The sequence below is a fragment of the Lutra lutra genome, chromosome 2 (genome assembly GCF_902655055.1).
Source record: "Lutra lutra chromosome 2, mLutLut1.2, whole genome shotgun sequence".
NCBI lineage: Eukaryota > Metazoa > Chordata > Mammalia > Carnivora > Mustelidae > Lutra > Lutra lutra.
The window spans coordinates 18728789-18751426 of record NC_062279.1 but is presented as its reverse complement, the minus strand read 5'-3'; the positions used below and the strand labels follow the sequence as shown (position 1 = coordinate 18751426).

General features: G+C 46.6%; 1 protein-coding gene across 2 annotated transcripts; it reads right to left on the bottom strand.

The window, feature by feature from the left end:
- Positions 1-5209: 5209 nt before the first annotated feature.
- Positions 5210-17062, bottom strand: PPP1R3B (protein phosphatase 1 regulatory subunit 3B). 2 transcript variants are annotated; one of them, XM_047715650.1, is made up of 2 exons: positions 16828-17062; positions 5210-9913 (listed from the first exon to the last, which is right to left on the bottom strand). In XM_047715650.1, the coding sequence occupies exons 1-2, from the start codon at positions 16962-16964 to the stop codon at positions 9031-9033; spliced, it is 1020 nt and encodes a 339-aa protein (XP_047571606.1). In that variant the 5' UTR covers positions 16965-17062; the 3' UTR covers positions 5210-9030. The 2 variants fall into 2 exon arrangements, with proteins under 2 accessions (XP_047571606.1, XP_047571617.1); XM_047715661.1 differs by lacking the exon at positions 16828-17062 and adding an exon at positions 15998-16800.
- Between the last annotated feature and the right edge of the window lie 5576 nt (positions 17063-22638).

Sequence of the window (22638 nt, the reverse complement as noted above, 5' to 3'; positions counted from 1 at the left end):
GCACTTGGCCCTAACTACAACGTTGCCCACAGAAGTACTCAGTAGTTTTGTTTTGTCTATTATTGTTAGTGTGGAATGGAAGTCACCTTGTCAGGAAGTTCAATTTTTGTATGTAAATGTGAGACACTTAGGAACGATAATAGGGAACTCCAATGCAAGTCCTTTTGCGTAACAGGGTTAAATTATGTTTTGCTCCCACAGAAGTTTTGTTTGCCAGCTTGCTTTTGTTTTATTTTACAGGATATCCTTGAACTACATTCACTAGCATCGGAAGCAGGAGACTTGTAACTTCTGCACTCTAAGGAAAAGCTTCTCAACCCAATTTCTGGGTCCCCCGGCTCTTAGGAATTGCCTCGGGGGGCCGGGGAGGGGGAAATGGGTGTGGTCCCCTGCTTCCTGCAATTTCTACCTTAGCGAGCACCTTTTCAATTTATTACGAATTGGGTTCACATCAGATTTAGTTTAGGAACAGATTCTAGCATTTTGTAAAAATTTGAAAACCACCAGCTGCTCCCGTTTGAGGCGGCTGAACCTCAGAGCTGAGGTTGTGCTCGGAGACCCGCATCTCCTCCGAACTCCCTTGCTGGGGAGAGAGCAGGAATGCCCAGCTGAGCAGAGGAGTGAGAGATGCTGGAGAGGAGGAGAATGAAGGCCTTGTGCCACTCTCTTTTCCTGCTCTCGCTGCGGCGGGCTGTGGTTCTCACTCGGTGCTGCCCTTAGTCCTGACTGGAACAGAGAACACCTGGCCTGAAGGCTTGGGTCAGAAACTCACCATTTTGAGAGCAGAACAATGGACTGGTGTAAAATGGACCAGATTTTGGGAAAGAAAATAATTTTTCTTCGGTTTTTCTTTTCATTGTATGTGTGTAATAATAAGGCATGAGGATTTCAGGCGCTGAGGTGATCGAGCAGCCGATGGCAAAGCTTTTGGAGACTGGAAAATTGGGATGAACAGATGCCTGATTGCGTGAGCAAATGTGCAAATCCATGTGCCTAGAGGATTTACGAAAATATTTGGGGGATGTGTCAGAGTTTGTTTCAATAGATAATTGATTGATGGCAAATGGTTAATAATAAAATAATTTTTGGTCAAATGATATGGTAATAAGATCCGTGAAATGTCACCTAGCTAGATCCACGTTCAGGTGGGACCGGGGTGTCTCTACCAAAGGACAATTAACTAGGTGGCCCTGTGGGCAGGCCCAGTGCAGGTAGTGAGGCGTTTCTCTTTCTTACCAGCTGGCACAGGGCCTGTCATGGTGTGTGGTGTCCCTACTTTCTCTGAAAGACGTGTGAGCTCTGGAAGGCTTCGCATCCCTTCTGGTGGTGGAGTTCCCCTTGGGTATACTGGAGCTTCGTAAAAACCTTTCCAAGTCCCCACAGCATGAACACTAGGATTTCCTTGGCATTGCAGACTTTCCTTGGGTTCTAGCTGACGGTGAAGGCCAGGAGAAGGTGACAGATCTAAAAGGAAGAGCGTGTGTGTCTGCAGGACAGAGATGGCCCGCAGGAGGGGAGGCCCTGGGTGCTTCAGAGAGGAATTCCCACCTCCTCGATTTCCTGTGCTTCTGAAGGCCTCTTGAACTTGCTGCGCCAGAGAAAGATGAGCTGAGACCGTGTAGTTGGCCAAGTTCCTAGGAGCCCTTCAGGGTTACTTTGTGGGGACTGAGGCCTGCAATACAGCTAAATTCTGCCTCTGTCCCTGTAAACAGTTTCTCGGGGAGCTTTGCCATGCCCTGTTGGGAAGGGATGGGGTGGAGGGGGATGAGGCGGTAGGACTTATGTCCAAACCATTAATAACCCCTTTCCTCTTTGAATTGACTGGAGTTTCCAGAGGGCGCTTGGCCATGTGCACTACAATTAGGAAACAGAAAACCTAACCAACATAAACACATCGAAACCTCAGACGAAATCATGCTCTGTTATAACCCATCCAAAAAAAAAAAAAAAAAAAAAACCCAAAAAACAAAAAACCAACCGCCCACCATCCAGCCAGAACTAATTCCAGTCCGTGACCAGCCTGGGCTCTCTGGGTCCCCCAACGGTCTGAGAGGATCCCGTAGGCCCTGGGACAGGGGAGCACAGCAGGGATCGCTCCCCAGGGTTTGCTTGGGCTGCTCGTAGCTCACACGTGGAGTGCTCCGTGGTAATTCAGGGCACCTCTGCTCCTTCTCGAAAGCATTTCCATTTGGGCCATCGACCATGGGGTCTCTCAATGAGCCAACTGATGAGTTGTCTCTGGGACTCTGCTGAGGGTCTATGAGTCCACTCTGATGTCTCACTCCTCCTAGACAGCTTTTCAACGGGGGTCAGCACCCTGCGGCCGGTAGTTCAAGTCTAGCCCTTGGCCTGATTTTGTATTTTTGCACAACCCATACCTAAGAACAGTTTTTACATGTTTAAAGGGGTTTTTTTGTTTGTTGGTTTTTTTGGTTTTTTTTTTTTTTTTTGAAAGAAGAATATGTGACAGAGGCTGCAGGGGGTCCTCAAAGCCCCAAATAGTTAGTATCTGGCCCTTTACAGACAAAGGTTGCCAGCCCCTGACTGAATCAGCCCATCTTGCATTTTGGGGTGGAGGGCCAGGATCCCAGATCATTATTACTATTTTTTTTTTATTTTTTTAAAGATTTTATTTATTTGTCAGAGAGAGAGAGGGAGAGAGAGCAAGCACAGGCAGACAGAATGGCAGGCAGAGGCAGAGGGAGAAGCAGGTTCCCTGACGAGCAAGGAGCCCGATGTGGGACTCGATCCCAGGACGCTGGGATCAGGACCTGAGCCGAAGGCAGCTGCTTAACCAACTGAGCCACCCAGGCGTCCCTCATTATTACTATTTTTGACCCCAGAGGAAAATGAGCGTTATGCCTCCTCATCCTCCCTGTGCCAAATTCAAGTCGAGCTGAGGGCCCAAGTTTAGGGAGGGACGTCCATGTCTGTGAGATGAATGATGCCAAGTAAACCTGTCACCTACAGGAGAATCCTACGTAAACAATGACCTCTGTTGAGATTCCCTGTCTGTCTCCTCACTGAGGGCTCTTCACGGAGAAGGGAGAGGGAGGGAGGGTTAGAGCCTTCCTGAGCCATGACAGAGGGCTTCCCTTCTGGTGGAAGATGACGCCGAGGCTACAAGTTCTGCCTATGGGCTAGAATGCCTCTGTAGCCACAGGCCCCTTCCATGGTTTCCTGCCACCCATCACATAGAGTTGGGCCCTTGCATACCCCAAATATGTACCGTTTGCATTTATGCTTCCATGTGGCCTCTGGGCCTCACACATGTTGAGGAAGCCTTTGGGAGGAATGTGCCATTTGCATCTAAAGACGAGTGTGTTGGGACGCCTGGGTGGCTCCCTCGGTTAAGCATCTGCCTTCTGCTCAGGTCCTGATCCCAGGGTCCTGGGATCGAGCCTTACGTCGGGTTCTCTACTCTGTGGGGAGCCTGCTTCTCCCTCTGCCTGCTGCTCCCCCTTGCTTGTGTCCACTCATTCTCTGTCAAATAAATAAATAAAATCTTAAAAAAAAAAAAAAATAGAGCCAAGCGTGTTCACTCCTCCCCCGGAGGACTGCATCTCTCCGGAAGGAGGGACTTACTCTTTAGAATTGACCATTTCAGTGTCCGTTCTGTTAGAGTGACTCCAGGGTGTGGGGGGGGTGAGAAAAGAATAAAGGACCCATGTGGTCACGGATTTGGCTTTGTCACGGATTGGCTCTGTGACTTTAGGACACACACAGAAGGCCTTCGTCTCTTCCCCCCTGAACGCGAGCTGCTATCTCTCCGGCTTGCACACTGATTTTATGACGTCCAAGCTGTTGTCTGGAATGCTATTCATTCCTGTGATTCTTGCGGAGAATGGAAGTGGTGTATGTGATATTTCTTACAAGTTTATATTTAGAAGCATTTTTTAAAATGAACATGTTGGCGGACTCTTAAGTACTTGGGGCACCACTAGATCCCCTGGTTGTCTTATCCAGGCTGAAGAACACTCAGAGCCCCTCTGATCGAGCACTGAACAAGGTACAACAGCATCAAGGCCAGGACCCAGCCTTCCTGCCTCCTGATACCGAGAGGCAGCAGGACGTGCTGCTTTTCCTGGCTGTCAGAGGATTCATCTAACACATGACTATCTCTTGGAGGGGTTGGGGAGGAAAAAGCACCTGGCAGGCTTTGCACGCCATAGATAAGCCGTAAACGTTCAACTGAATAATTCAGAGCTGGATATTTGCTAATCTGGAGACAATGCCCTAGCAAAGTTTTGTGCTGGTTTTTTTTTTTTTTTTTTTCCTCCAGACACCTCTGAGATGTCTGTCTCGCAAGTTAGAATCATGTAATGATTATGAAAACCATACTGAATCTCAACTAGACATTCATCAAAACCACTGCTGATTTTTCCCCCTTCCCATTTTTGATAAGGCAAACTGTGGGCAGTGTTGGACACTCTTGAGAAAGGCAGGTATGTGTGTAGCTCCCTTTTTGCATTTGCTCACTAGGTGCTGAGGCCTGATATGTTCTACCTTCCCACTGGCCTTCGTGGTGTGGTGCACACTGCATTACAGGAAGCATCTGGAAGCAATTTGCCCCTCCCTCCAACCCACTGAAGTCTGAAATAAAAGATCTCTGGAAATCTTACTTAGGATGAGTGTCTGACACCCAAAGGAGCAGAGGTCCCACTGGGAGCTCATTGGCTTTGCTGGTTCCAGCTTGTCTGAACAAGCAGTTACGAGCTATCACAGCTGGCCACAGTTCTCCCACCTTTAAAAACAGTCAACCCTAAAAATATGCTTCACGAGCAAGTGAGAGGGTAGGAAACAAGTCCTCAGATCAGTAAAAATGGGTTCAGAACAATGCTGGCCCTGTGCTTCTCTAGCCCTCCTTTACTAGCTGTGACGGGCCTTCACCACTGTGACAGCGAAACGGCCATTACCACCCTCCCTGTATGTCTTAGCTTTCGAACTCAGCCCCTGATTGAGACCTAGCCCTCTGAAAAACCTACATTCTATATGTGGAAACACAATGCCTGAAAAGAATTCTCCCCAGGAACCTGGCTGCCTCAGTCGGTGGAGCTTGCGACTCTTGATCTTGAGGTCGTGAGTTCGAGCCCCATGTTGGGTCTAGAGATTACTTAAAATAAAAAAAATAAAAGAAAATCATAAAAAAAAATTCTCACAAGCCTCTGACTCCCAGAATAGCATCAGTTTTAAAATAGAACAGTTTCAGTTTTGTGTTTTCTACCTTTATTACATTTTTGCGTTTGAGATACAAACTAACCACTCTCTTACACCACACAAAAGACATCCATTCTGGTGATTTTAAAGTGCATTTCCCCTTTACCTTTGTGTACAAAAATATTTTTTTCAAAACATGTGGACATTTCTTGACAAGGCACTTTCAGGCATCGGGTGAAGACGAGCCTTCGGTTCTCCATTCACGCTGAAGTAAAAGTGAAACATTGTCCTCACAGGTCCGGCAGGCTCTAAGAACTGATCAGGCAGGCTCTAGGAACTGATCACCGAAACTGCTGAAACATTCACAGCTTTCCAACCCTACAGAGGAGAAGCCACCCGAAACCACAGACTCCCTGCCCAGTCCCATGTGTCCACTTCGGGAAGTGCGGAGAAGCTGCCAGAGTGTCGTCGAGGCCCCGGGAAAGATCCCATTATGCTTATGACTCTTCATCCCCAGTTTCGGTGATCGGGACCCCCCAAGAGCAGAGAGCCACGGGGCCTGCTCTGGCAAACCACACCCAGCGGAGGAATTTTTGACGAGGAAACAAATGAAAGACAATCAAGGTTTCCGTCCACTGTCCACTGAGAGGGAAGACCTGGAAAACGAGCACTTCTAAAAAATGAACCGACACTTTTTTTGGTTTATAAACATACCCATAACCCACTGAACATCCACGTGACTACAAGTAATGCTTGTTTTTAAAAAAGCAAATTATATGCAAAGATCAAAACCACAAAACATTCTTTTAGCTGTTCGAAATTTACATCTTTAAAAAACACTGAAAGAGTCATGTTTTGCCACCATTAAAATGAAACCTTAGAGAAAAAAAAAATAAATTCTATCTTGACTCTGAAATTGTTTTAATTTCTGGAGAACTACAGAACTCCCATTATTTTTCACCACTTCCCCTATCATCAGAATACTTAAAAAAATAAAAAGAAACCCATTTGAATGCTTCTTATCTTCCAAGAAACACTGAAAGCTTATTTATTATGTATTTTTCAAACAGTCCAGCTTATTTATTGCACCTGATTTGCGAATGCTCCCCAGGGCGTTTGGGGGAAATAAATACAAAAGAAATGGAGCTGCTTCCCCATTTCTAGACAAGGGCACCCGCAGTGGGAGGCCCGCCCTTTGAGGGGCCACTTGGAAAGGGCACTGAGGCTGTTGGACATTCGTCACCATCACTGAATCTGGCTATGTGAGGGGCACTCCCCACCCAAGTCAGGCTGCAGTGACGTCTGTCTGCAACTAAGAAACCCTAACCTATTTACGGATGCCGAGCTCCGAAATGAGGAGGGGTTCTGCAGATCCTGGGACCATCTGTTGATACCCTGGGGCAGAACTGGACCCACGGAAGAGAGACTGGTGAATAAAAGATAATATTCTTTAGATGCCCCTGCCTCCCTGAACCACGAGGCTGACAGGGAAGTCTCGAAACCACATTGTCTAGTCAGAGAAGGGTCTTTGGGGGCGGGTGAGGACTTGCCTGGTAGGGCAGGCATCCCAGGTGCACTGGCAGGGGTTTGCAACCAGTGCCCCCAGCAAAAAAGCTGGGGTGAGCTGGGGGGTAAAGAATGGCAGAGGCTTAGGGCTGTTTTAAGAGCTACTTATTGCTGAATTACCGTATTTCAAATTTTGACCTCGGAATGTCTTAAGATCACCATTACTGAAAACCGAATAGGAACAGGAGTCTCTTGAGCATTTTTCTTTTGAATACAGAATGATCTTGTTACTTTTAGACTGGTAACACGTAAATGACAGTGCACCTTGTAACTTTCTTGACTCGGAGGTGGAGGGACTAGGCTTCTGAAAACAAAATAAATTCACGACCTATATAAAATGGCTTGCTTCCATTTGGTTTTAATTTGCCCTATCGATCGTTCTGATCCCCAGATTTGCTAACACTGAAAGTACCGTTCGTGTACTTGATGTCGGCATGTCTAGATAAAACACAATTCTGCCCAATTTCAGCACGAGATAAAAAGGCAATTTTCCCCATTAATTATGTGATCCCCGAGTCCTACCCATGTGGGAGAAGCATAAAAAATAAAGCACTAGATCGCAGATGAGTAACAGCCAGTTTTAGGAACAAGAATTACATCAGACATCACTTAAAAACATTTAAGAAGTCAACACATTTCGAAGTTTAAAAAAGAAGGGGAAAAAGAAAAAGAAAAAACCAACCACAAAACTCTAGGAGCCAAGACACTCCATCCCTGCCTGATACTAATTGACCAAATCGCAGAAGCCAGGAGGCCTTTTCTAATCCATCTGGAATATGCAAGCAAAAGATGACTCTCTGCCTGCAGAGTCCGGTGGCTGCGTCTCCAAATCCAGGCCGCTGTGCCTCCCTCTTCCTGCCTCCTTTAGGAAAATCCCACTTTACTAAGATCAGGCAAATGGAAAATGAGACATTTAATTAAGCTCCAAAGACAAAACAGAAAAGAAAAAAAAAAACAAAAACAAAAAACACCCAACCTTCTCCAAATACACATGTAAAAATATTTTTTTAAAACATACCCAAGTACAAACCAATCTCACCCCAGAAAAATCATAGGGTTTGGGGATCCATCTGTCAGTGAATGTCCCAGGAGTCTCACGACAGTATGAACCAACGGACTTTTAATTCATGGTCCAATATGGGTAAGAATAATTAATCTCTGATATTTCAGAGTTGCCACACATTGAAAATAAAATATGAGAATTTGGTGAGGGTTTTCTCCTCTATCCCTTTTATATAGACTCACACACCATAAATAAGAACACCCAAATCAAAGTCCCTGGGTGCTTGCAAAGAGTCCTGGGTCGTGCAGATCACAGTCAAAACCAAACCAAACAACGTGTCCTGAACACAGCATGGAGGAGGGCTCTCGAGGAAAGGACAGTCTAAAATCCCTCCGTGAAGAATGAGGTGACTGCAAACCAGCCGGGCAAGTTCCAACAAATCTTGTAATTGGGCTGTCTGGTGAGGCAGGGTAGGAGTGAGTACTTCGAAAGCTACTTTGAAAGCTCCCCCGAAAGCCAAGAGGAAGAGCTACAGGTGTGCCCCTCTGTCCTGCCTATCAGAAGCCTGCAGTCTGGAGCCCAGCATGGGGGCCAGTTTCTTTCGACAACTTGGTATGTCGTTCTCTACCGGAGCACACATTCGTGGGGTCAGAAAGAGGAAGCACCTGTTTCCGTCACAGGCTAATTTACCTTGATTATCTTTTCCTGAACATCAGACGAACTGTGAAGAAAACAAAATGCAAAAAAAAAAAAAAAAAAGCACAGAGCTGCGGAGTGAAGCACGTGTAGACAAGGAACGCCAGCGACAGGCAGGAGGGGCCCGGCTGTGGTGTGGGGGGCGCCTAGAGACCAACGGCAAGGGTCCCGGGGCAGTGGGCTGGGATGGAGTGACTTCCAGGTGACCGTCCACATCCCAGGGGGCAGGGGCGGTTCTTCCAGGCAGCTGGGGCGCACCCCTGGTGGCCTCGTTCTGAAGCCACCATCCCCTAGTGTTGCCGGCAGTACCCACGGGCCTGGTTCCTGCCCAGGCCCAGGCCGGCCCTGCCACCCTGCTCCGACTCTTGTGGCCACCCTGGAAGCCGAGCCGACCAGCACCCCAGTGGTACTCCGAGTATGAAACCAGTCCTGGCACCTAAATTTGGCTGGCTGAGCTGGCGTAAGAAGAAAAATGAACAGGATCCTTTCTTTTCAGAGGCTGTGCCTAATGGCAGTTCCGCGTTTCTCCTGGCTTCCGTCTCCACCTGCCCGTGACCGCAGCGAGGCTCCTCTGCACCTGCTCCACCATGCTCCGGCACACGCAGTGGCTAATAGTAGGGCCCTAGCTTTTCGTATCCTAAATAACTTGGCCACTCCGGAAACAGACCGTAGGAACACCGAGGGCTCCCAAAGTGGTCAAAGGATATTCCAAAATCGGGTCCGTTTTGTGGCTCGGTGGCACCCTGCGTGGATTTCAGCTCGGCTCGGATGATTCTATAGTTTTTGCCTTTGTTGCTGTCCCAGTACGTCTGTCCACTGCACTCAAAGCACACGGCAAACTCCATCCTCTCATAAGACTGAATTTTCTCAGGCAAGCTGATGTCAAAGGAGAAGGTGTCCCTGTCTGAGCCGGCGTAAGTGTCCTTCACATACTGACAGGGAAAGTCTGTGAAGCTTTTCCAGGTGTCAAATGTCATTCTTATTTTCACCATCTTCTCAAACGCCAGGTTCTGCACCTTCACTGTGCCTGCGATGGCTTTGTCCTTCAGGACACAGTTTTCAAGGCATACGTGGTCGGTCTGAAGCCGGTTTCTGAAGTCTAAGTAATCAGCGGAAGGCTGGGTGAAATCCAGAACAAAGCTCTCGCTCTCTGCTGTCGTCAAGCTCACAATGTTGTCTAGGAGCTCAGTGATGTTAAAGGGAATATCTAACGGGTCATCGAATTCTGAGAACACTTTGACCATTGTCAGGGCCAGCCCTTGGTTGTCTGCGAAGGACACCCGTTTTTTCACCTTCTTCTCCTGGACCGTGGGGGCCACCATCCCGCTGGCTTCATCCCTGCTGCTTAGCTGAATGCATGGCCTCAGCGGCTCGCTGCGCTTCGGTGAGGTCTTGAAGGTGAACCTCTCTCGGCGCAGGGAAGGGGCCATGCAGCTGTATCTGTACTCTATGTCCACAGCCATCATGGGGTTAGACGAATAGGCTAGAACCCTGGCCAGAGGGGAAGAGAAAGAAACGGCAACGAGATCAGACAGACATTCAAGGCATCACTGCAACGGGCTGGCAAACCACGTCTGCCTTCGTCTCTGCCCACACAGCTGCAGTCGGGCATTAACTCAAGTGTGGGCCAGCATGACCTTGGTTTCAGGGGAGATTAAGAGTGTCAAGTGCGGGGGGGGGGAGGATGAATTTAAAACTAAATTCACAGGTATTTCTATTAGGATTTCTTGGGGCCCTAAGGAGGCTAGAGTGCCTTGGGGAATAACAAAAAGATGTGCTTTTTTCCCCTTTTTTAAAGATTTTATTTATTTGAGATAGAGAGTGAAGTGTACAAGCAGGGAGGGGGCAGAGAAGCAGACTCCCCACTGGGCAGGGAGCCCAATGTGGGACTCAATCCCAGGACCCTAAGATCCTGACCTGAGCCAAAGGCAGACGCTTAAGCGACGGAGACACCCAGGGGCCCCAAAAGAAATGCACTCATCTCACAAATACTGATTGGTATTTATTATATGCCAAGTCTTATGCTAGATAGTGGAATTCAATTGTGAAGACAGACATAATGTACACTAAATTTTTATATGCCAATATATCTTTCTTTTTAAAAATGCCAATAATTTAGTTTTTTTAACACCTTTCATATAGGTGGATATTTTTTTTTCCTATAGTGAAGATAACCTCTATAAGAATAAAAGGCAAAGAGAATCCTGCTAGAGATCAGGTTAAATCTGACTTCATAAAAACAAGATTTTTCTGTAAGTGGAAAAAAAAAAAAAGTAAAACCAAAAGATTAAAGACAAACTGGGAAAACATTTTACAAAACGTATGGCAGGAAAGAGTTAATACCTTTGTATACAAAGAGTCCTTACAAAACAATAACAAAGTCAAATAGCCACATAGAAAAATAAGCAAAGAGCATGAATGGAAAATCATGAAAAAATCTTAAAAATGTCCTAGAAATACACAAAATGTCCAACTTTATAATTAGAGAATTTAGGTTAGGAAACAATGCCTGTTTTTACCTACTGAGTTAGTAAAGATTTTTAAAAATAATATGAAGGGGCACCTGGGTGGCTCAGTCAGTTAAGTGACTGCCTTTGGCTCAGGTCATGATCTCAGGGTCCTGGTTTAAGCCCCAGCTGGGCTCCCTGCTTGGCAGGAAGCCTGCTTCTCCGTGTCCCTCTGACCCTCCTCCCTCATTGTGCTCTCTCTCTCTGTCTTAAATAAATAAATAAAATCATAAAAAAAAACTTAAAAAAATAGTATGAATACATGAATTAGTCTAAATCAGCACCTTTCTAAATATTCGTATCATTTTTGGTTCTAGTATCACATACAGGTATTAATCTTAAGGAGTTAATGCCTGGGGGTTAATGTACTAAAATGTCCAATGCAACATTATAGGGAGGAAAAGGTGAGAAAACCTAAAGAACCAGTAACAAGTATCTGGTTAAATTAGGTATACAACATCCAGCGATAAAATTTTGTATCATTACTAAAACCATTATTTGGAAAAAAGGTTTAAGTGGCATGGAAAAAAGTTGTAATATACTGTTAATGTAAAAAATAGAGAAGATAAAATTGTACATAGAGACTAGACTTGTAGGGAAAAGCATTAGGTATATGTACAGAAAAAAGACTAGAGATATACTTAGAACTGTTACAAAATCCAGGTGGAGGGGCGCCTGGATGGCTCAGTGGGTTAAGCCTCTGCCTTGGGCTCAGGTCATGATGTTAGGGATCAGGCTGATCCTGGGATCAGCCGGGCATCTAGCTCTCTGCACAGCGGGGAGCCTGCTTCCCCCCCCCTCTCTCTCTGCCTGCCTCTCTGCCTACTTGTGATCTCTGTCAAATAAAAATCTTCAAAAAAAGAAAATCCAGGTAAAGGCATTTCAGGAAATTTGTTTTCCTGTGTTCTGTTTCTTGTATTTTTAAAAATAACATCACTTCTGTAATCAGGGAGGAAAAAAAAGTATCTAATAAAATGCCTCAAATATTTAAGACTTGCCAAAAACCTCTCCCATCCAACACTATTGCCTCACTAAAGCCAAGCCATTTTTCTCATCTAATTACCATAGCAAATTTAATATTCTGATTTGATAGTTACAATGGGCTACCTGAAGAAGTCAGGGACGAAACCAGGATTAAACTCTAGTCTGCGAAACACAGAACACAGGATCTAGATTAGGTCCCAAACCTCTCCCCCCTCACTATGGCAAAGGGTAGGTATGTGGTGGTTTTTTGGGGGTGCCTGCTCACAGGCCCCCCTAGTTCCTGCACATTGGTGGGGGGTTTCAGGGTAATGGTAGTAGTGAAGGAGAAGCAAAAGGCAAAATGCTGCTCGTCTTCTGCCAGGGGCTAAGTCCACTGGTTCAGTCCAATAAACATCTCATTTTCAACTTCTGATTTTGATTAACCAAATACATAAAGAACAATAAGAACAAAGACACATTGGATTTGATCCCATTTTCCAAAAGAAATATAATCGTTCCCTAGGATGCAGGGAACCACTTGGTGATGACTGACTGGAAAAACACACATTCAGAGACACAAAACAATAATTTATAGCCACAGTGTACTTATCTAAACATCCACTTTAAAGGATATTTGTCTTACTGTTTCCCCTCTAACAAAATCAATGAGTGACAATTTTAGGAGCAAATTTGCTTTCTATTATCTGTTCTTGTAGCCAGGTAATTGTTCTGCAAAGGAAAAGTTCTCACTGAAATGGGCAACGAAGCTTTACACAGGGTCAGTGGGTTGGCTAATGGGTTCAATGTGAAAAACAAACAAAAACCAAACCACTCTGTAGTTACAAAGTTTACAAAGTTACTTGAGTTTTACATCCCCCCACTGCAAAACTTCGTTAGAATACACTGGAATTATACTTTCAGTCTAATGTTAACACAGGTAGTTGTTTTAATTTTTTTTACATTAAACATGGATTAAAAATAACCCCAAAGTGGGCAAAGCCTTGCATCTCAGCCCCTCCCCCTCTGCCTACCCTTGACAATGTGGGCGTGAACTGAGGGCGGCTGGGTTCCTCCTCTGACCCTACAGTCCTTCCTCCTTGCCTGAGTCAGCACAAGGTCAACCGTAAGTTCTCCATCCTCTTCTCTATCCCTTCAAGCCTGCAAACCAACCTCAATACGTGCTTTCCCGCACCTCATACGTGCTTCCCCACACAACGTTCAAACAGCTCATTAGAAAAAGGTTGGGAAACTCTCAAGATACTTTGGAAACAGAATTCTAAAACAAGCCGATCAATGAAAGAATCTGCTCACTTGTAGTTAACTATAGTCACTCTGGGGGCACCTGGGTGGCTCAGTAGGTTAAGCCTCTGCCTTCGGCCAGGGTTATGATCTCAGGGTCCTGGGATCGAGCCCCACATCGGGCTCTCTGCTCAGCAAGAAGCCTGCTTCCCCCTCTCTCTCTCTGCCTGCCTCTCTGCCTACTTGTGATCTCTCTCTCTGTCAAATAAAAAAAAAACAAAAACAACAAAAAAAAAACTATAGTCACTCTGGGCTTTTAATCTTACGGATGAAAAAGATATAGTTGAAGACCTTAGCAAAGTTTCACTCTTTGGAACCAGTGTGTGTCCTTTTGGCCCTGAGATCCCTTTTATCACCGGACTGTCAGAACCAGCAGAGCTGGGGGTTGGAAGGTGAGGTTCTGGTCAGTATCAGCTAACTCAACAACTCCACTGGCACTCTCTAGGGCTTCATTGGTTTTGCAACATTCCTCCACGAAAGGCAAAAAGTTCGCTACTTAGTGCCGAAGGGTTACCAAGAGGGCTTCAGCCTCAGGGGCACTGCTAAGCAACCACTGCCCAGAATCCCTTCGCTATTTAAGTGACACCGTAACTGGAGGTGAGGACATGAACCCCAGCGGCCTCAATCAGGGTACGATCTGACTGTTGGCCACTTGCCTATCCTCACGGGTAGATTCCAACTTTGATGAACCAGATCATTCTACGATAATCAGGGTACCAAATGCTGATGTGATGTGGGCCTTCCTGGCCCTCTGTTCAGGAATTTCCCAGTGGGCTGGGACAGGGATCATCATCCCCCAGAAGCACTCCTAGCAATGGAGATGGACAAGGTTAAGTCTCCAAAGTCTCTGAAAGGAAGGCACCTGGACAGGTGTTTTGTCCAAAAAATGACATAAAAATGATCAGTGCCAACACAGTGTGCATAGGCTGCACCTCAGGCCTCCCTCTCCTGACATGTTCTCCTGGCTGCTCAGCTGTTTCCCAGGCCGAGAAATATGAGTCACCAAGGTTGGCCAGGGAAAAAGCCAGAAGGAGAAGACACGGACCCATATTTGAACCAGCACAGTATGACGCAGGATTTGATAGCGGTTCGCTGCACAAGGTCCTGAGAGTATGAGTGAGTGTTATTCAGAGTCTCAAAAACTTGACTTCCAAATAGATGCCTAAGAGATCATTTTTGCCCCTGGGCGAATGGGGCATGCCTAACGGTGGATTTCAGTTTTCCTGGTCAGAAGAGGGCAAACCCTAGCACTCCATGAAAACTGAAGCAAACAGGGATAGTTTTGCATAATACTTTCCCTGTTCCACTAGCGACAAACAACGCACCTTCTCAAGACAGCTTGTCAGGTTATGGTGGTGTTTCTGGAGAAACAATAAACTTGTACAGAAAATCAGCACATGACCTTCACAGTTTAAGGCAGTGGAGCTATTGGCTTTGGGCTGTGCCTTTTATAGGAAATAAATCTTTTTTTGGTATCGAGCCCAAGACATTCCTCCCCTCCATTCTCATACTCCCATAGGAAAAGACAGAAAAATCAGATGCACCAAGAACCCACCAGGAACACCAGAACGACACGAGGTAAGCATTCACCCAGATGACCAGGTTATACTTTTTTTTTTTTTTTCCTCCCCAGGTTATACTTTTTAACAGACCTGTCCATCCACACTTTGGCATTGCTTTACTCCCTCCCAAAAGGTTTGGCTGACACAGTATAAATAAAGTTGACATTTTTTTTTCCTCTTTTTTTTGAGAGAGAGAGAGAGAGAGATCACAAGTAGACAGAGCAGCAGGCTGAGAGAGGAGGAGAAGCAGGCTCCCCGCCAAGCAGAGAGACCGATGCGGGGCTTGATCTCAGGACCCGGGTATCATGACCCGAGCGGAAGGCAGAGGCTTAACCCACTGAGCCACTCAGGTGCCCCAAAGTTGACATGTTTTTATCTGTCCTCTGACCACTGGGGCCTTTATTCACAGCCTTAACATTCACTTGCGCTCTTCTGTCACCACCATCTAAAGCATCTGAGATACACACACGTGCACACACACACACACACACACACTGCTTATTATAGTAGTACCTGCCACGAAACAATGCCCAACACGTAACACACAGCACTAGCCCAGGAAGGCCTCCCCCTAGCTGTGCCACTTGGAGCAAGTCACTGACTGAACCTTTCTGGGCTTAGGCCTTCTCCTCGGAAGTCCCTTCTATCTCCGACCCGGGGGTTGCCAATAATGCCCACTAACTTCTTTTCTTCCCTCTCACTTCTCCTTAAATACCTCTATTTTACTTTTGTGGGGAGTCCACTGGCTGTCTTCACTTTAGTCTTGGCTGCTGGACAACCCCACCATATGAACCATTTCCTCTTCTCCCCACCCCTGCTCAAAGCCCTAACTTCTCTTCTCCCAGACCCTGAGTCTCCCAGGGAGGCCTGGCCACACAGACCACAGGCTCCACCACCTTCCGGCAACTCTCCAAGTCTTCAAGTCAAGTCTGTCCTAAGTTTTCTCCTCTTCTGCAGTAAACAATACCCGGGGGGCTCCAACTCTTCTGGTATGTCGTTCCAGGCCCTATACCCCTGCTTTGGCTAGCAATTCCCCTCCACACCCACTTTTCTGGTTCAAAAAGAGTGGCATGCACAGGGCACGGGGTGGGGTGGGGGGGCAGGAGGCCGGCCCGGGCTTCCAGATTTGGAAGATCGCACAGGTCAATGCGACCCTGCCCCCCTCGGTCCAACCAGCCTGCACCCCGCCCCTCCCACGCACTCCATGAGCTCTGTGAGCCCCCTGCGCCTTGTCCCGCACCCACCTTTTGGGCCGTGGGGAAGCCCCCTCTCCAGAGGGCTCGCTGCATCTGAGAGCCTGGAGGGAGGTGGCAGGGGAAGCTCCCGCCACCGGACTACGTGAGCGTCGTGTGTCCGGGAGGCAGGGCTGGCGCTCCGTTCCGGGAGACACGGCCCGCAGGGGGAGGAGGACAAGGAGGAGGAGCCCAAGTTATCACACCCGGGCGGGGCTGCAGGGCAACCCCGGTCGAAGCCGCGCCGCGCGAGCGTCCCCGCGCGGCAGCTTCGCCCCCGCCGGCCCGGGACAGCCCCTGCCTGGGGACCGGAGACCGCGAACGGGGGCTGGCTCTGTACCCCATCGCCCTCGGCGACCTGAGAGACTCCCAAGTGTATTTCCTTGCGTATTACGGGGAACCCAAGACCCGGGGAAAGTCGAGGCTACTTTTCCTTGTATTCCAGGCCCCACCGCCCAACTTCGGGGATACCCTCGGGGAGTGTCGGGTCCCACGCGGGAAGCGCCTTGTCTCAGGTTCGAACTCGGTACAATAGTCTCAGCCCCAGCCACCACCAACTACCCCTGGCGGCCAGACCCGCACTAAAGCGGAACACGTGGGTCCAGCCAGGCTCCATCCCACCTCTGGTCCCTGGGTTGCTCTTCCCACCTGGAAGCAACCGCCTCCCACCTGGAAGCAACCGCCTCCTCAGCCCCGTCTAGTGTGGTCCACCCCCGGAGTGCAACTGCAAGTTGGGCGGTGAACGTGCAGGTGACAGGAGTCAAAGAAGGTCTCCACTGCGCGCCCCTCGCCGCCGTTTCTCGGCCCTGCACTGGGACTCGAGGGCTTGGGGAGGGACGTACCTGGTGCAGCTCATAAGCCCTGATGCCCAGAGGCGCCAGCCCGCGGCAGCATCCGCGCGGGTGTAGCAGGGGCAGCGGCGGCGACGGCAGGAGCAGGGGCCGGGACTCAGGTCCGCGCCCTTGGCGGGCAGACGCATCCGTCCGTGCGCGAGAGCAGCCCGCTCGCCTCCTGCCCGCGGCGGGTCACCCAGGCTCAGGCTCCCAGGCTCCGCGCTGCTCCCTTTAACTTTCCAGCACCTCTCCCCACTTGGGAAACCATCCCGGAACCCCTTCCACGTGAACGCCCCCCGCGGCCAATGGGCGCCCTCGGGACGCGAGCCGTCGACCAATGGCCACGGAGCCGCGGTCTTGGAGAGCATCGCTTCGCCACGTGATTGGCTGCGCGCCGGGAGTGATAGGGCTGCGGTCCAGGGGCTGGGGAGGGGGCAGTGGGGTCACTGTTTCATCAGACGCATGGGGCCGGGCGCCAAGGGACAGAGGCACTTTCCTACAGAAGAGCGTCCCGTTACAGCAAGAAGGCTGGCACGCGGGCAGCTTGCCAAATGCCCTCTTTCCAAGCAAAGTCCTGGCCGGGCAAAGCCTTCCCACAGGCGCAGTAGTAGTTGAGGTTGCATCCGCGCTGTCCAGCTGTCCACCTTCGTCGTGCGCTTTAGCCAGGGGCTTCACGCATGACCGTTAATTTCCCCATCATATGCCAATCCCAGAGAGGCCGCTGGAGAGTGCCAAGTGCTGTTTGCCTCCGTGTTAGGTGGAGGCTCTCTGGGATGCGTAGCTCCAGCTCTAATGATAGTGTCCAAAATAAGTAATTACTGATGCTGGCTTTGTGCTCGTCAGGGTTCCAGGTGTTACTGTGAAAGCCATACAGTAACCTGGTCTTATAAGTTGTTGCGGGGAAGGGGGGTGAAGCGTGGCTGGGTGACTCAGTCGGTTAGCCTCAGCCTTTGGCTCAGATCATGACCCCAGGGTCCTGGGATGGAGGTTCCCCCGCTCCATGGGGTCTCTGCTCAGCCAGGATCCTGTTTCTCCCTCTCCCTCGGCTCCCCCCCCCCCCCCCGTGCTCTCTCACTCTCGCTCTCTCTCAAATAAATAAACAAGTAAGTAAAACCTTAAAAAAAAAAAAAAGCTGTTACTGGGGCCATCACACAGAGTACCACATATTTAGGTATATAGGTATATTTCAGAGGAAATTACCTGACTTGAATCTGCCACAACTACCTGTACCTGCAGGGCCCCTACCATCTCTGTGATACACCTTGAGGTCTGTAGAGAATGATAAACCCAAAAGAGACCAGCTCCTTCCTCTCAGATGAGATCAGTTTAAATACATATTCACATAATCATATATTAATCCCCTTGGTGCTCATCTCTGAGCTAGTCACTTTAGGGATGAGCATCCTAGTTTTCTAGTTGGTTTTTTTTTTTTAAGGTTTTATTTATTTGTTTGACACAGAGAGAGAGATCACAAGTAGGGAGAAAGGCAGGCAGAGAGAGTGGGGAGCAGGCTCCCTGCTGAGCAGAGAGCTTAATATGGGGCTCCATCCCAGGACCTTGAGATCATGACCTGAGCCGAAGGCAGAGGCTTAACCCACTGAGCCATCCAGGTGCCCTTAGTTTTCTAGTTTTAATGAATTTTGAAAATCAACAGAGGGTTGCCAGCTTGTTAAAGTGCCAAGACGTTAAAATTACCATCTTCTGTTACCAACATTTTATGTTTTAAAAAATATTCTTTAGCAAATATAAAAACAAAGTAATGAACATAATTCAGAGTAAAGGCCATTCCTTCACATTGGATATATTTAGCTTTAGGACAATTCATTATGTTGAACATGGCATTTGGGATTTTCTGCTTTTCAGGGTTATGAAAGCAAATTCTAATTTTACTAGAAATGTAAAACTAAAACACTGGTAGGTTGCCTTGATCCAATACAGGCCTTCAGCTCATGACACCGTCTCCCTGTCTGAGGGGGCAATTATTAGTCCTCTTCCTTCTCTTTTGATGGGAATATCTGATAAGGACCACCTCTGAAATCAGCTATTGGTAGGCAGTTGGCAAATAAGGTTTCTATTCAGTATTCCATTTGCCAACTCTAAACCCCTTTTATTAGCTGATGAGTAGGTTGGTTTTTGAAGCCAAGTATTGGCTACATTTCTCAAGCATGGTGAGCATGCTAGAGGAGTGGGCAAAGACAGAGAGCCAACTGGTATTGCAAAATGAATTCAGGCAAAGGGTGATCTGAACCAAACCGGGAAGGAGTTGGGGCAAGTAAATACGACCTTATAACATTAAGGTTTGGAAGCATCTTCCTTACATAGATCTAGGAAACCATGGATAATCATTTCCCCCTGTGGTTCAGAGACTATTTCAGAGCAGAAGAGCGATGCTAAACTTAGTTGTGGCTCACCACAGTCTTGGTAGGCAGGAGTGTGGCGTCTGTGAGTTTGAAGCAAGCACAGTCTCCTTAGCAATCAGAGTAGAGCTGGGATGTGAGGTCTGGAGGACTGTTCCAGCTGAACTCGGCACGTCAAACCAAGGCCCTGGAACCTGAGATCTGGACTGGCCCTTCGTTCTATACGATCTTGCTTTACCCTCATTTTTAGCAGAAGAAAAGTAAAAACTTAAAGTGTCAGCCTTTCAGTCAATGCATACCAAGTCCCTTTTATAATATCTGGCATTGAATTTAAGTCTTAATTTCATCTAGTAAGCCAACCCTCCCCACACAAATAAACCAAAAACCCAGCAGAAGCTAAGCAAAGCTAATTATCGTTTTCCCATAAACTTTGTTTTTGTTGGCTATAAGTGGCTGTTTGGTGGCCATCTTCCTTGCACTTGGGCTCATCTGTGACTTCTTCAATCCTCTCCTATACATTTGTTTATTCATTTAACAATACATTGTTGAGTAAATACTGTAAACTGGGGTCCTGAAAGCAGAAAATCAGTGAAATATAATCTCACTCTCAAGAAGCTCTTAGGTTAATAAGTAACGACATAGCATAAATGTGTAGAAGGTAATCCTCTGTAATTTGGGAGCCAAGAGGGGGACTGCGCATGTGTGGTCGCGGAGGTGGGTTGAGAAATGAAGGTCAGCTGAGGCTTCTAGGGAAGTGAGCATTGAGCGGGATCCTGAAGGGGGAGTCAGAGTTTAGGGGTGATGGGAGAAAGCATGGCAGGAATTGGCAAAGGAGCAGAGTTCTATATGTCCCTCCAAAGAATTTGCACTCTACTGATTACGAATTAAGTCTTTTTTCTGGCTTAAATATTAGACAATGTTTCTTTATGCATGTGTTAACACCAGTTTTTTGTTCCTCCAGAAAGTTCGAAAAAATACTATTAATATCTTATCTCTTTCTCAACTGAACACACTTCAAAAACAGCCCAGACCTTGGTCTTAACTTCATTCTAGGTTTTGAAAGAGAAATTTTTTTTTCTTCTTAGCGTTCTAACTTTCCTTCTCTTTGAAGAACAATTATTTATTGCACAGTGTGTCTAAGTGTATAAATAACCAGCATCAAGAGTCAGAACTAAAGAAGAGAACATTCTTCTGCCTGATCAGAATAGAAAGTGGGGAAGACTGTTTCCAAACTGCCTAAGTGAATTTATATTTAGACAAGTGGAGTTGTTTGCACCTGTCAGAGCTTCAGACATGTTCTGGGCGCCTTATGTTACCTGGGGCCCTCTGCCCCTCTTTCAGATTTGGCTGAAAATGACTTGCCAGGTCACGTTTTATGGGATAGGCATATGCATACTAATGGAGGGTGTTCATGAGCCTCTTGTCTATGGAGAACATGTCCTTGGCTTGGGAGAAGACCTTGAGTAGTTTACACATCAAAGCTCCTGGAGCCCATTAGGGCATTTTCCCCACTGTTGAGGGCTTTTGAGTTCCCGAGTGAGGTTACTGTACCACTTCTTAATTTATTTTATTTTATTTTATTATTTTGTTTTTCTTCCAAATTTTTATTTAAATTCTAGTGAGTAAACATATAGTGTAATACTGGTTTCAAGAGTAGAATTTAGTGATTCATCCCCTACGCTTAACACCCAGTGCTCATCACTACAAGTGCCTTGCTTAATAATCCCCATCCCCCATGTAGCCCACCCCCCTCCCACCCTCAGTTTGTTCTCTGTCCTTAAGAGTCTCTTTCGTCGTATCACTATTCTAAAAGCTACATATGTAGAGAAGCTTCCATGGCTTCATACCTCCTGCACCGATACACTACCTTATTATTTTTTATGATTATAAAACTAATACAAGATCACTGTAGACATTGTGGAAAATACAAAGAATATATAAAAAAGAAAATAGATTCAGCACCACCCAGCAATAATGAACAATATAATTCATAATCTTTCTTTCAGTATTGATTCAATACATAAGGATTATATTATCAGGCTCATAGTAGAAGACAGTATAATGTCTTCATTTTTTTACTCATGACTACTTCTCCCTTTGAGTATATTAATATTGTCATATTTTTTCTGACATGCTTTTCAATTGCTGCATAATATTCTTTCATACAAAGATCATACTTTAACTATGTTCTTATTTTGGGACACTTAGATTTTTTCCTCCCCCTCAATTTTCTCTGTTTTTAATAGACTTTGATAAGTATCTTTGTGTTTAAATCTTTGTCCACATCCCTGGTTATTTCCTATAGCCCTATTTCCCAGAGTACAGACCATGAGTACAGACATTCTTTAGACTTGATTTATATTGCCAAATTGTTTTTAGAAAGAGCAGTGTTGATTTTTCATTCCCACTATTGGGGAAAAATGAGAATTAAATAATCCTAATAAGGCTTGGTTTGTGGATTTGGGGGCAAATTACACATCATCTTACAAAAAAAAAAAAGCCATATGAGAATTTTTACTAATAAATTATGTGCTCTGTGCCTGGGTGAAAATAACGATGTGCTTCATCTTTTGCTTTAGCTTTGAATCTCAAAGTACACAACCAATTCGCATTATGAATGGGGACTTCATAACCCATATTATTGACTTAAATGATACTACGTTGTGGCTGGTCAGAGAGAAGGTGCAGAGGCTGGGAAGGAGAGAATAACTTTGCCACAGGCTTAACGGAATTAGGCAGAACTCTGTGTATATATTCTTCGCTCATTCATTCCCTGTTCAAGACTGGTGGGGTCATAAATTATATTTAAACATGTAACTACATACATATGATCCAAGGTACAACATCCAGAATTTCATGACAAGTGGCATGCATTTTTTGGAGGTGAACCGTATGTCACGCTGTGTGTCGGATTGTGACTGCCCACTTGGCCATGGCGTGCCTTATACCTTAGATCCGGGCTGTTTCTGCCACCTGCCTCTGGAATCAGATGCCGTGGATAGTGCAGGCACTTTGGGTTTTGTGTAAGCAACTGTATATTAGCCAGTTTCGTCCTACTATTTACAAAACTGCCTGGATAGCACTCTTAGAAACGGGCAGCGATATGATTTGTAATAAAGAAACAATGACTCACTTGAGGGATGATACTAAAAAATACTAAATATTTATGTACAATGATTTCTGACTGTACATCACATTCTCCAGCAACCTTGAATCTTCCACCACTCCCCTTTTTCTTTGAAATTTAGAGTCAGAGGCTGACCTGCTTTCGTGGTTTTCCTTAGGATCATTCGATATCCTCTAGAGAACTGGGACTTAAAGACTGCATTTTTCCTTCATGAAACGCATGGTAACAATTTCTCCACGTGTAGCCACGGGCTGTCTGGGAGCTAGAAAGTGAGCGTTTAAAGCTAGAAGGTCATCCTATGTGGGGAATATTCCGTCTCTGCGCCTTGCCTGGCCT